At 47.8% G+C, this 13,879-nt stretch overlaps 1 protein-coding gene across 2 annotated transcripts in view; it reads right to left on the bottom strand.

Moving 5' to 3' along the window:
* The window catches only part of klar (klarsicht), a 684,286-nt gene that overhangs the window by 41,562 nt on the left and 628,845 nt on the right, over nt 1-13,879 (bottom strand). For both annotated transcript variants that reach the window (XM_075700314.1, XM_075700315.1), the window contains 2 exons: nt 12,068-12,351; nt 10,674-10,831 (listed from right to left, as the gene is read on the bottom strand). In XM_075700314.1, coding sequence (XP_075556429.1) covers nt 10,674-10,831; nt 12,068-12,351 — 442 coding nt within the window. The remainder of the gene's footprint in view (nt 1-10,673; nt 10,832-12,067; nt 12,352-13,879) is intronic.

Genomic DNA, 13,879 nt, shown 5'->3' with positions numbered 1-13,879 from the left:
ATTTTTCCTGCAACCTCTGCACACTTTTCTCGAGGCCAGAGACTTTTTTGCTGACTTCTTTAATAGCCAATGCCGACTCCTCAACCACCTTTAGTTTCATTTCAATTTCATCTAACCGTTTTTCTATTTTTTTCTGACCATTAAGTAGTTCGACTAACAGTTCATCAGTCGTAGCCCCAGGTTCAGGAATGGGCTCTACGTCCCCAGAAAGCATAAGAAGAGAGAAGACAAATCATGAACAACCAAACAGAGTGTACAAAGGCTGCGTGGGCACGTCAGCTGGATGAAACATCTATCGCTGGATTTAACAGTAGAAGCCTTGTTACTGACCTGCATGTAGAAAACAACGGGTTGGTCATGTTGACTGGCGGCCAGCCGACGAGCCCACTCTCATGTGCACAGATGAAGCCAATTTTCTCAGAAACGCCCTGGTAAATTTGCATAACGCACAGTATTGGAGTGATTACAATGAACACTGGCTAAAGCGCAATAGGCACCAGTACTAGCGGTCATTCAATGTGGAGTGCGGAATTTACGCCGGTGCTAAAATCAGTCCAATCTTCTTCGATCACACACTGACTGGACAGCGTTACGTGAACGAAATCTTTGAAGGAGTGGTGGATGAGTTTCTCAGCGAAGTGCCGCTGTCACGTCTTTCACTTCTGTGGTACCAATAAGGTGGGGCACCCGCACAAAGCAGCAGCCGAGCGCGAAACTGGCTGGATGCGACTTTTCATGCGCAATAGATTGGAAGGGCCTGTAAATTGACTCGCTAAGACACCTGACCTCTCCCCCCTCGATTTCTTTCTTTGGGAGTATGTAAAAGATCGTGCTTACATGATCGAGACGGACGTCAGATGAGATCAACGCAAGGATAACGCATGTCTGCCGTAGAATTCCAGCGTCGGTCACCAAGAAAACCACCGAAGATGTGATCAAGCGGACCGAGTGCTGCGTGGCTGCAAAAGGAGACCTATTCGAACGCCGTCCTCTAGGCAGCGGCCGGTGTTCAACGGCACTTACGAATTCATATTAAATAAAGCCCCACTGAAACCTGGTGTTATTTCTTCCGCGCGCGCGCGTGTGTGTGCGTGTCTTTTTTGTTTTTGCGAAGGAGCCCCATTATCAATTCGGCTCATTACTTTCTTGAACGCGTGGGTTCTGCCTTTTCTCTACACGTGGGTCGCTTCCTGGTCTGTTTGTTTCGCTTTTATAACTCGGACAGTACTTCTCGAGTTGGACAATTAATCACAATTACCGAACTAAATCTCAGTAACGAAAGAATTACTGGCGGCTACTCCACTGTACTGGAAACAATATGCGCCGCGTTTTCTTCCAGTAACACAATGGCTCTTTTTTAAAGACTTGGTGCATGATAGTTCGGACACCCTGTGTGATTCACTCAATAACCGAGACGAGGCCAAGTCTGATTCACTCGAAATCAGAATCGACAGCAGTCATGCGCAGCAGCCCTTATACTCGGAGTCACACACACACACACACACACACACACACACACACACACACACACACACACACACACACACACACACACACACACACACACACACACACACACACACACACACACACACACACACAGGGAGAGAGAGAGAGAGAGAGAGAGACTGCAGTTTCGTTGGATAGGCATAGCAGTATTAGTGATAGCGATGACAATTAGACGAAGGAAGGTTACACCACCGTGAGACTCCAGGTTCTTGGTGGTGCGAGGAGACACAGGCTGTGAAACTGAACTGTCTCCTATTATGAGATCTTGTAAATTCTCATAAGGCTGTCACTTCAGTGAACATTTCAAAGTCACACGAAGCTATATATATATATATATATCGGTTCGGAAATCTGGTCGCGCCCCAGCCCCTCCGCCCACCTCCCCGGAATAATGAAAACTTGGCGCCTATGGCCGCCATCATGCTCGAAGCTCCTTCCGTTAGGAATCCTTTCAACGCGAATCCGAAGCGCGGCATCCATCGCTAACCGCCGACGTGCGAGTTGCCGAAGTGCTCGCACGAGCAAGATGAAGTTTGTTCGACCCTCTGAAACTGTGCGACTGTCCTAGAGGCAAACGGAAATGTGCTATTCACGTCACTCGGTGCGAAAATAACCACGCGTAGCTATTACAGTACGCTGTGGCAGAGCAGCGGGATGAGACACCGTAAAATTAACCCCCAGCTGACGGATAGCCCCCTTTAGTTCGGCACATCGTAGGCGCCGAAATCGGAACTGGCGGCGTCTATGCGAACATCCAAAGTTAACACAGCGCGCACGTTTTCTTTGCGGAGCGGTGCACTGCCGCATCTAAACATTCAGGCGCATGCGCAATAGCACGTGCGTATGAAATAGTTGAAGATGCATACATGCATCGCCACCCGTATTTGTGTCTTTTCTGGCTCACAGCGATCCTGCTCCTCCTCTCAGGGTAGGAGCCACGTTGCTATATTTCAGAAGCGTGGTTCACTATAATGCGGCTTAGCTATCCGTCTGTGTTGTCCATTTAAGTGGGAACACTTTCCTGGCAACAGGTGGCAGTGGCCCTAGCGAACCTCTACGGCCGAGGTGCGATGTCCGGTCGAGATGACCATCAGCGTGCTAATTAAGGGGTTTTACGTGCCAAACCACTTTCTGATTATGAGGCACACCGTAGTGGATGACTCCGGAAATTTTGACCACCTGGGGTTCTTTAGCGTGCACCTAAATCTATGCACACGGGTGTTTTCGCCCCCATCGAAATGCGGCCGCCGTGGCCGGGATTCGATCCCGCGACCTCGAGCTCAGCAGCCCAACATCATAGCCACTGAGCAACCACGGCAGGTGGCCACCGGCGTGCTCAGAAATGGTATACTACAACAGGATGCTGCGCATCAAATAATTATGACTGCAGCGATCGCGTGCACGTAATCTGGAGAAATGTGGTTAATTAGATAAGATCTTATCGCAGTCGAAAATAGTCTTGTTCAATGGATGGCTCGAAAAATCGCAAAGCCGGATAAAAGAAAAGAAACACATCAGCACTTCATAGTCCTACAGCTCAGTGGGGCTGTATTGCAGGCACGTACCCAGGATTTTCTTTTTCGGAGGGGGCCCAACCCAAGGCAACTTTTCTATGAAAATGAGGGTTGGGGTGGGGGAGGGGTATCTTTACTGGTACAAACGTGAATAATGCCTAGCGTTCGCCATAAAGACGCGTAAACCCACAAAAAGGAAAGGAAATAAGGTGTATCTCACAGGTGAGATGCACCTCTCCTTTACTTGACAAACAAGGAACCACATCAAATGTCCTCGCGCAGGAAAGATCAAGTACACAAGCGAAAGTGTAAAATAAAGATTTCTGGTAGTGTTTTTGAATTAGCTCTGGAGGAATTACACAGAAATATATATTGCGGAACAATCACAGTTCATTAAAACTTCTTTCTGGGCAAAGTTGGTGCACACTTAATTTGAAAATTGTCACAGCGCCAACGCATGCATTCACAAAGTGTCTCGTCCTTATTACTTTGTGGATGCATGTGTTTAAGCTGTTACAATTTTCAGATCAAATCACAGTTCTTTGCAATCTATCGTTTACTAGCTCCACCAAGTGCCAAAACCGACTCGTATTTGAGAAGTTGTGTAACGGTGCGTAGCCGCCGGTCCTGTATAGCCGCGTAGAGCGCCGGACGCTACGGTTCTAGACGCACTGCACCCACCGCAGAAGGCTAGAAAAAAAACCCACATAAGCACCGCAGAGAAGTGGTTACGTCAGGCGGCTCGACTGATAACTGCAGAAGCGTCATTCAAAACACACGGTATCACTCTCCACTTCCGGCGGCGTTTTCTCTACCTCCTTTTTTAAATAAAAAGATGTTGATCCATAAATGTTTTCACAAACAACGGTTGATTTCTTAATTTTCGCTTTTCCTTCCTGTTCGGCTGAGGCCTCGGCTCTCTTCCTTAGTAGATCGCGCAATTTCTTAACTCCTTGGCCTCTTGTTTTCAGTTGCCAATTTGCGCGAGAAGTGATCTACAATTAGGGAAAAGCCAGATGAGGTAACAGTTAACATTCATATTGCTTATGGGTTTAGCGGTTTATGCAGGGCTTGATGAAGGACGCTTTTTCCCCACGATCTAATTTTCCTCCTTTCTAACGCATATCATGGTTCCGAGGATCTGCCAGCGTTGCGGTGAGCCTTCACTCGTGGAAGTGATGAGGCAAAAGGAAAAGTTAAAAGCAGCTGGCCTTTTCTCCTGCCGCAACTAGTTCCGCGAGCATGCAGACCAGCTTACAACAAACTGAATCCCTTTCCTGGTCCCTGGATGAGTCTAAACAAAGAAGGTTGAACTAACGAAGAAACAGCGATGCGCGTGACCGTTGCAAGAGATGGTGACAACTGAACGCATCTCGCGTTAATCGCGAGGACGCCGAATCGATGAGAAAACTGGCCTTCACATCCCAGGAAATGCCGATAACTACCGCTACCCAAAAAGGAGCGACAGAGGCAGCAAAATGTTGACCGCCGAATAGCTGTGAAGTTTCAAGTTTGATTTGGCAGCGCTTTAGGAATGTGTGGGAGAAGTGGTGGCGTGGGCGGGGGGCCCTTGGGTGCGTGCCTGCTGTGTTATATCATGCTATATGTTACATGTGTTATCTCGGCGTCGAATTCAGCGTGCGTTCGAAAAATAAAAAGTCAATCTTAGGAATACATTTCAAGAGCGGTTCGGGATTCATATCCTTTAGTGAAACTATGTCTGAGCAAGTCTTTTGCGCTGCACATGCAGGAGTAAGCTTCGTGTTGAGGCGGCCAATTTGTGAAAACAGGGAGCTGGTGCAATAGATTTACTGCGAAATTTATGACAGGAAAGCTCGGTTAAAAATATAAGGAAGTGACTTATTCCGTTTGTGCTCAGTACGTAATGCTCAGTGCTACATCTTCACTGCACTGCAGCTACGCATGCTGCGAAGATGCAGTGCGGAGCAGTGCTAGGGACCCAAATTAGTTCCCACTTTTCTTGTCATTTGATATTACTGTTCTTTTTTAAGGACAAGGATTACCACGCACAACTTTCTAAAATGCGCTTCACTGTATCATAAGTTTGAGATTTACGCTTGAGCACACTTTACTGCGTTGGATGCAAACCGCAGGGTTTCTTGGGCGAAGGGCCTCGGGAAACGGTCCGCAGAAGGATGGGTGCGCATGTACGCTATCAGCTCGACGATTAATTTCGACGATAAGCGGTGTTTAGTAAAGCTGATAATCGTCGCTTATCTGTGCGCTTCGTAAACCTAGCGTCACTGAACATTGGAGTACATGCGCATCAAAAAGTGCCCTTCAACCTTTTGGTTCTTGTTGGTGCTTTTGACATGTAATACCTGGTGGTTGCTCCATCAATAAATTTTTCAGCTGGCAGTTTAGCGCTCGCCCTGTCGCGTTCGTTTTCAGTTCCCGTCTTCGTCGTTTTCGCGCAGGTTTAAGACCAGCTCGCCCAAGTCAAGTTTTTGCTGCCCACATGTGACGTTCATTGGACAATGCGCTAATTAAACTATAGCGCCTACGTCCCGGCACTTTAAGCGAGAGAAGGAGGACACGTCGTAGACTTTTCATGCCGAGATAAAGACACCACAAACCAGTAAGTCTACTACACGCAATAGCGAGACAGAACGGGGGGGGGGGGGGGGGGGGAAGAAGAAAGTAGCGATTTCAGCCGAAAAGCGCAGCATCAATTGCGACAGCAAATTAGCAAACAGCTATACGAAGTGAGGTCAGTAGTTTTATTGGACGTATAAACTTGTAAACTTACGCTTACTAACTAAACGAACAAGCGTGGTGTCACGCGCGCACAAGCAAACATAAACGCACCTGACGTGACCGCGCACACACGCTGTCAAAAACGCTGGAGGGAGAAAGCGCAGCAGCAGCAGCAGCGAGCGAACTGACATTCGTGCTGTCTCTCGCTTCAACGCGAACAGAGCGCACACGAAGCTATTAGCCCTCGGTGCACCTAGACTGTGCGCTCTTCGCACGTCGATTTCAAGATAGGTCCGGAGCGGCCGGACTATAAACTCAGCGGCCGCCGAAGTAAACCCCCCCCCCCCCCCCCCGCGGTGCCTTGCGCACGACGGAAGACTGCGCGCTTCCTCCCCGCTTTCCTCTTTAGCGCGTGCGAGATTGAGCTACCATCGTCGGCTCACCTTCGCACGCTATCACTCGCACATACAGAGTATACGGCGCGCGGCCATGTTATCGCCCTTAGACTTTGTACGGGACACCACGGCGACGTCAATACCGACGACAGAAACGCGCCTGGAGTGTCCGTATAAGTACTATCGCAATAAAAGAATCGCAGTATACACTTGGCGTTCACAGGTTAGTCGCAACTTACCCTCAAGCCCAGCGCCAACATCGAGACCCGAGTGTAGCGAGTGCAGCGCAGAGGTGAAGAAATGCGAAAGTAGCCCAGTACGACGTCCCTTCAACTGCATTCTTAACTAATTAGCGGCGTAGATAACGCTCGAGAACACCCAACACACAGGAGCAACTCCAGCATTGCAGTGTGCCGCGCTCCGTGACGCATTTTCGCGTGCCCCAAATATGCACGTTCGGGATTCTTCCACAACGGCAAGAGATGCGATACAAAACAAAATAAAACATTGCTGAAAAAAAAAAGATAAAGGTGAGGAAAAGAAGCGACGAAAGGAAGAGCTCGGAGACTGTGCCCAGGCTACGCAAGAACGACGGCCCCCTCGATGCCACACTCGTGCCAGGGGCTGCGAGGCAGAGACGGCCATCGGCCCCGCGCGCACTTTTCCTCCTCCTGGGGGCGCGACGACGAGCGCTGGGCGCAAGCACGCATCTGCCCCGACGCGTCGCGCGCGCCGCCCGGCGTGGCCTGCGCCGAGGAGGAAAGACGACGCGCCAGGTGCGTGCGTGTAGTTGCGGCTGTCGCCTCCACACTGCACTCGAACGGCGTTCCCGTTCGGCTGGGGTTCGTGACGGTCTCATTAAAGGCTCGCTTCGCGACTGCACGGGACATTTCGCGCCTGCAGCGTGCTCGTGGGCATGCTCGCGCAATGTGGCATTAACCTAATTAACCCGTCCCGCGCGGCCACTGCCGAGTAATTTTCACGCGCCGCTGATTTACACAGCCGCGCGCGCACACACACCCGTGGAGCAGAGCGCGTCTGACGGCCCGCGGCCGTGCGGGCACTGATCACAGCTGCGGCCGCCGCGGGGACGACGATGCGTCCAGGCCGAGGTACGCAAGAAAACCCGGGGCCGGGAATCACTTGCGATTCTCTGGGGTGCACGGTCCGCGCTTTCTTTATCGCCAGTTCGCGTTGAATTTCGGAAGGAGAAGACGCGCCCGCGTTTGTACCACGCGAGGCACCGCAAGAACGCCTGGCTCGCAGCGCGCAGCAAGTGCTGGGGACTCCCGCACAGCCCCGGACGGGCTGCGCCGAACGAGGTGTCTCGGCGCTCGTCACATTCCGGACTTGGGCTGGCCGTCAGAATCGACAACAAAAGTTGCAAGAACCTGAGGGTGCTCGTCGCGTACTTGGAAATTTCGAAAGAAACAATGTAACTTTTCTCACACAGTATCTTTTTTTTTTTTTTCTCGTCAAGGAAGAGTGGCAGTGTAGTCTTATATCTTCGAAATTCTGGCCGTGCTGTTGGCACTCAAAGCTGTTCCGGCGTTTGTCTCTTAAAAGCGAAAGAAGACGGATGTCCTCAGCGAGTGAAACCCCAAAAGGGCATTAACGCAGTCATAAACATGTCGTTTTATATTTTTTCTAATACACAAATAGTTCCGGAATGTAGCTCGGTTTACTCTTCTCCTTTGTATCTTAGTGTTGGTTGTTTTATTCTTGAACGAGAAAAAAGGGGGTTAACCGAGGGGCCCGATTTTTGTTAATCATAAGAAGCCAACAAAGACACCAAGGACATGACTGGGGAAATTACTTGCACTTACTAATTGAAATAAAGAAATGATAAATTAACGGAATTGAAACTTATTCAAGCGTCACTTAGTCAAGCCCTTAAAGCTGTAGAAGTCTGGGCCGCAAAAAGTAAAATGAAAATTAACGAATCTAAATCAGTCATGCTCAGAATCACAAACAAAACAAAGCATGTTATTGAGTGTAATTATGAGATGAACTCAACAATTCTAACCGAAGCTGAAACGATAAAATACCTAGGTTTAACAATTTCAAAAGACTTAAGTTGGAAATCACACAGACAGAATTTGTGGAGCTCCAGAAAAAAAAATATGGTTTCTTCGCCGGAAATTAAAGCTAGCAACCACACCCGTCAAACTACTTGCATATTTAACTTACATTAGACCGACGTTAGAGTATGCCAGTGTCATTTGGGATCCGTTTCAATCAGGATTAATAAACCGCATTGAGAAGATACAGAGAAAATCTACAAGGTTCATTCTTTCCCGATGTTATCCTACTGACTCTGTTTCCGAAATGCTTCGGTTGCTTGATTTGCCTCCACTGGCTCAACGGCGGAAGTTGGCTAGACTTAAATTTCTGTTTTTTTTTTTTTTTTGTTATCAAACGGCCGCTTCAATATTGAAACCGCACCCTATCTTGCTCCCAGGCAGGCTAGAAATGTCAGGGCAAGCAATCATTGCATGTTCTCAATTCCAAAAGCATATCTGGACATGTACGCTTATTCATTTTTTCCGTGAACGATTAAGGAATGGAACAGTTTGCCGGCGTCTGTTTTGCAGTCAAGTAGCATTAAAATCTTTGAGGAACGCTTTTATGAAATTGCATTTTAGTTGTGTCGTGCAAACGTTGTCACACTATTTTAGAAATACATACAATAGTCTTTCTTTTATGCTGTTTCCGATTTCACTGTCACAATGTTATAAACATGCATTTCTTAGCCAGGAGATTGTATTTGTATTTGGTTATTTGTTTTGCATTGTATTTCCAACATTCATTGCTTCATGTCCTATTTACGTTTGTAAAGTGTTTACATTTTTTACGCTATGTGCAAATTGCTGTACCCACCCTGTTACGGCCAAGATGGCCAACAGTATTTGAAAATAAAATAAATAAATAAATATGAAAAAACAACTTGCCACAGGTGGGGAACGATCCCACGTTATCGCATTACGCGTGCGATGCTCTACCAATGGCAGAGTAGAGTTGGTAGAGCATCGCACGCATAATGAAATAACGTGGGATCGTTCCCCACCTATGGCAAGTTGTTTTTTTCATCCCCTTTCAATTCCGTTAATTTATCATTTCTTTATTTCAATTAGTAAGTACAAGTAATTTCCCCAGTCTTGTCCTTGGCATCTTTGTTTGTTGGCTTCTTATGATTTGTTTTATTCTTGGGATTTTATCCCGGCAGCAACAACTATTCTCGAAAGGCTAAATGAGGCGTTCCTTGAAAGTGCTAAGCACACACCTTCTTAAGGTGTAGAAAGTGCCTGGGTATAATTGTCACAGATAAGAGCTGCATTCTTGTGCCCCGAAAACAGTAACCAATTTCAGTTCTTCCTAGTTATTTAACACTTGTTCCTATTGCATTAGATGTCCTATGTAGCAACACTCAAACAATCAAATCATTATGAGCAAAGCAAATTACTTCTGCTATCGCAGAATATGAGTATGCCACTGGTCAAGGAGGGCTTGCAGTAGGTTAGAAAGTAACAAACATTCTCGGCAGGAAAATGACTACTGAGCAAAAAAGAGAGGAAAAAATAAATGTGACTGTAGTGGCATGTGTATAAAGAAGGCAATGCGTTGTGATCTGCTGCAGGCAGCTAAACTTTGTAAGGAAGGACGAAAGAAAATATTGGGCTCAAGACAACTATGGCACTCGTTATAACGAAGTCGTACTTGGTATGCAAATACAGCACCTTCGTTACGTCCATTATTCGTTACAAACACATATTTGCTGCATGCTGGTATCGTAAAGAAATCCGACTTCATTAAATGTGGTATTTCGTGATATCCATGTTAGTTATACTGATGTTAGACATATCTGATATATCGGAAAAGCTCTGTTACACAAAACTCATCGAAAGCAGATATTCCATTAGCAAAGCAACTTTTACGTATTCGCTGAGAGACTCTCAGTTGTGACCGCGAGGATTAACAGTTAAAATTTTCCTCACCCAAGTGCCTCAAAATGCTACAGCCAGTTTATGTACTTTCAGATGAACCAGCATCATTTGCAAATTCTCAGTATGAAGCCAATACTTAGATAAAATTGTAATAGATGCAAGAAGGGAAGGCAAGGACATCTCTAGTCTTGCACATTCATTTTGACATTTTGCTATGCTTTGGACCAGCTCCAGAGGTTCCCCTTTCATTTCATACAGTCAAACCTCGTTATAAAGAAACCGCGTCCGACATGTAAATACCATCGTCATAACTGGAATTCGATATAAATGCATATTCTTTAGGTGCTGACACTAACGATAAACATTTTAGATGTACTTCATTATATCCAATAATTCGTTATATCGAGGGTCAACTTCGATGGGACTGCTTTAGCCTGGCGGCTTCCTCGCCAACACATTGTCAGGCATATAGGAAGGCGTGAGCAATAGCTACTCAGCTTTAGCTCGAGTGTTTTGGTGCATTAGACTGACAGTATTGGCACAAAGCCATTCCTTGTGTGCGGTCGCAAACAAAGTATGCTGCAACACTCAACTGTTCGTAGGCGTCATCCCACTGGCGGTACAGAGCCTGGATGTGCTTCCCAATGGCCAAGTCAACATCTTCTCCGCAGCCACTCGCACCAAGCCGGTGGGCTTTCACCTTCACTTCCAACAGGGCGTCGCGGATGTCGTGCAGTGAAGCCAGTGCCACCTGAGCAGAAAAAAACGCAACCCAAGCTGTTGTAGTTCAATCACAAACAGAATGGTTTCATCCGGAGTGTTTCAGCACAGGAATCCCTGCTGTATGACGTATCGCGTGACTCGCAGCTCAGTTGTTGCGAATTGCTAGTAAGAGCACAGCAGACAACACATTTTCTACATTACATGCCTAAAGAGGTCACAAGGACATGCTCACAACAAAAGTGCCTGAGCTATTAGTGTACGATTATTCTCTGCTAACCAATTACCTTTTTGTTCGATTAATAACAGCTTTTTGGTTAGAAATTATTCACAGCTTCTCATGTGACATGCAACAGTGATGCTTCGTGAAACTTTCCAGAATTTCTGTTTTAGTGAAAATATCTTGCAGTTTATCAAAGAGCTGTTTTTCAAACATCGCTCTGTCTTAAGGGAACCAGATCCATGGATGTGACTAGTTACTCAGGTCCTTACTGATATTACTTACATTGACTATAAATATCTTTTCCTAAAATTAAGCATAAAGCTAAACAAAAAACAAAGATCCATAGCAAGAAGAATAAGGGGATGGATGAGTCATGTGGGATGGTACATAATGCAAAGGTAAAAGCATCTCGAAAAGTGACTAATTCAGAATACAAGCCATAGAGCTAAGACTGCCTGATGCAATCTAAGCTCAAAAGTGTGCCAGAGAGGATTGGTAGAGCGGCACAAGGGGGAAAAAATTAAGAAGATGCCCCCATGCGCTGTGCATTCTGACTTTCCCTTTTAATTTCTTTTCCCCACACTAGCTGTTATTATGTCATGTTCCAATATATATAGTTTCCTTGTTTCTTTTCACATTCCTGATTATGTTTGTTGCTGTTATGTATTACTCTGAGCAAGTTCCATATTCCACCTACACCTCCTCTCAGCCTTTGTAGGACTGCAGTATGTAAAAACAAATAATATTTCAGCACAAACTATTGGAACATGATTTGTCAAATTGTGTGATTGCATTCTGGCTAGCCCGCTGCGTTCCTCATATTTTCCTTGAACCATGGGGTACTTCTCACTCCTCTGTGCATGACATCATCAAATGAACCAGCCAATCACACCCGCTCCCTCCTGCATCGCGTGTGTGCTGCACTTTGCTCCTCACTCTTGTTGTTCCCCATGCTGTTAGAGCCGTCCGCCAACAATGCAGTGCCCGGAGAAGAAGGTAAACAAGGCTGTCGCTCTAATTAAAGGGGCACAGCAGGCCACCTACCTTGAGTTCCTGTGCTCTCCGCTCGACAGCCTGGAAGTCATGGCACAGTGGCCTGGCACAGTCGCCTTCGGTTGTTGCCATTGGGTGAGGGCGGTTGACGATCTCCGTCAGGTTGCTCAGCTCTTCGCGAAGCGTGTGAATGCTCCGGAGCACATCGGCCTGGCCTGATGCGCCATTCGGCACGGCCTTCTCGTCGCGGCCATCGCTTGTCGACCCAACTTGAGCACGGCCGCTGCTGGCGTCCTGCAGTTCGCCCACCAGGGCCTCCCACTGGCTGATGAGCTCTGCAGTCAGAAGATGGAGGAGGTTTTCTTAAGTTTTTTTTTTTAGTTTTAGCTTTGCTTTCTTCAAAGGTAAACTTCAGCTAGTACATAAACATGCATGCACACTAAGATTTTGAAGTTCCTTCAAGCCCTACCTGACCTTTTCATACGAGAGGCTAGCGACTGAATGTGGATCTGGCTAGCTACCGCGAACAAACATATCTCTCGAAAGCGTACAAAAGAGTATGTGACTTTCTGAGGAAGAAAATTGAAAAGTGCAGCGCCGTAACGGTCTCTTACAACAGAGGCCTACGCTGCGATATCGTAGCGCCGCGTTCGAAACGAACGCCGCGCGTCGCGATAACGCCACTTCCGCCCCCTGGCAGCTAAAACCAAACTTCACGGCCACACTTGCCTCTCGCAGCGTGCTATCGATCGCAGCCGGCATTCTCTTTTTCCTTTCGTCCGCGCTCGCCAGAGCTAGAAAACGAGGATTTAACAGAGGCAATTCGTAGCCATCGCGAACCACTGGGAATATACTGACCACTCGACAGAACGGGTTGCGTGCGTAGCTTCCAGCCACGTCGGTCGACGCACGAACCCAAAACTGCGGCCCATAGCGGCTCGCGCCAGGCTTCAGGAACAAGACACCGCCAGTCGGCCAGACGTCGTTGAAGGCGGAAAACGAGGCCGTCCGATGCCAGACGCGAAGAGCGCGCCGCAAAAAGCCGCCGTCAAAACGCCACCAGGAAGGAGAGGAGGCACCGGAGAGGAGGAGAGTGTCACTCGTGCACCTGTGGGCCGCCTCCCACCGGGCCGGGCGTACAGTGGGTTTGTGTTCCGCGTGCGCGCGGCGCCTGTTCTCTCGTTTTGATTTTGCTGCGCCCGCGTGCACGACCTGCCGCTCGGGAAACGAAGGTGCGTTGCCCCGCCGCTCGAGGGGTCGCGCGGCGGCTGCTGCCCTCCCGCCCGGCGCCTCAGCGGCCGGCACGAGTTCTCCCCAAAGACGACACCCGCTGACGTCGCGTCGCACCCGTCTCGCAAACTGCCGACGGCTGTTTACTGCCGATGCTGCCCGTGGGGTACCTGTTTCATTCCGCTGCCGAGGTCGCGGGTTCGATTACCGGACGTGTTCCCATGGGGGTGGAAAGAACGCTCGTTTTCCTTTAAAACTACATTTTCGTTTATTTCGCAGTAAGAGGTAGATTATTATGGAAGAGAAAATTAAAGCCAACGTTTTTGTATCTTCGCGCCAAAGTATTTTCTTCTACTGGGACCTTTGTGTGGCGCAGTTGAAGTGATCGAAAGTTGCCAAGTTCAGTGGCTCCTCTAAAATGCAAGTTAGTGCATTTTAAAGATAATAAATTATCCATGCTGGTATAGACACCGTCTAATATATGGCGTCACAAGTAGCTGGTGCCGGAACTTCAAAGTGGCGGTGTTGCCATCCTTATCAAATTGTCGCGCATTTTCTCGCGCACCAAGTGTCCTCTCAGGGTAACGGTGGTGTTCACTCTTATTAGTTTTTTTTTTTTAGCAGCATATAACT

The sequence above is a fragment of the Dermacentor variabilis genome, chromosome 7, assembly GCF_050947875.1.
Source record: "Dermacentor variabilis isolate Ectoservices chromosome 7, ASM5094787v1, whole genome shotgun sequence".
NCBI classification, from domain to species: domain Eukaryota; kingdom Metazoa; phylum Arthropoda; class Arachnida; order Ixodida; family Ixodidae; genus Dermacentor; species Dermacentor variabilis.
Note: the sequence above shows the minus strand (reverse complement) of the source record. Positions and strands in the feature narration are given on the sequence as shown.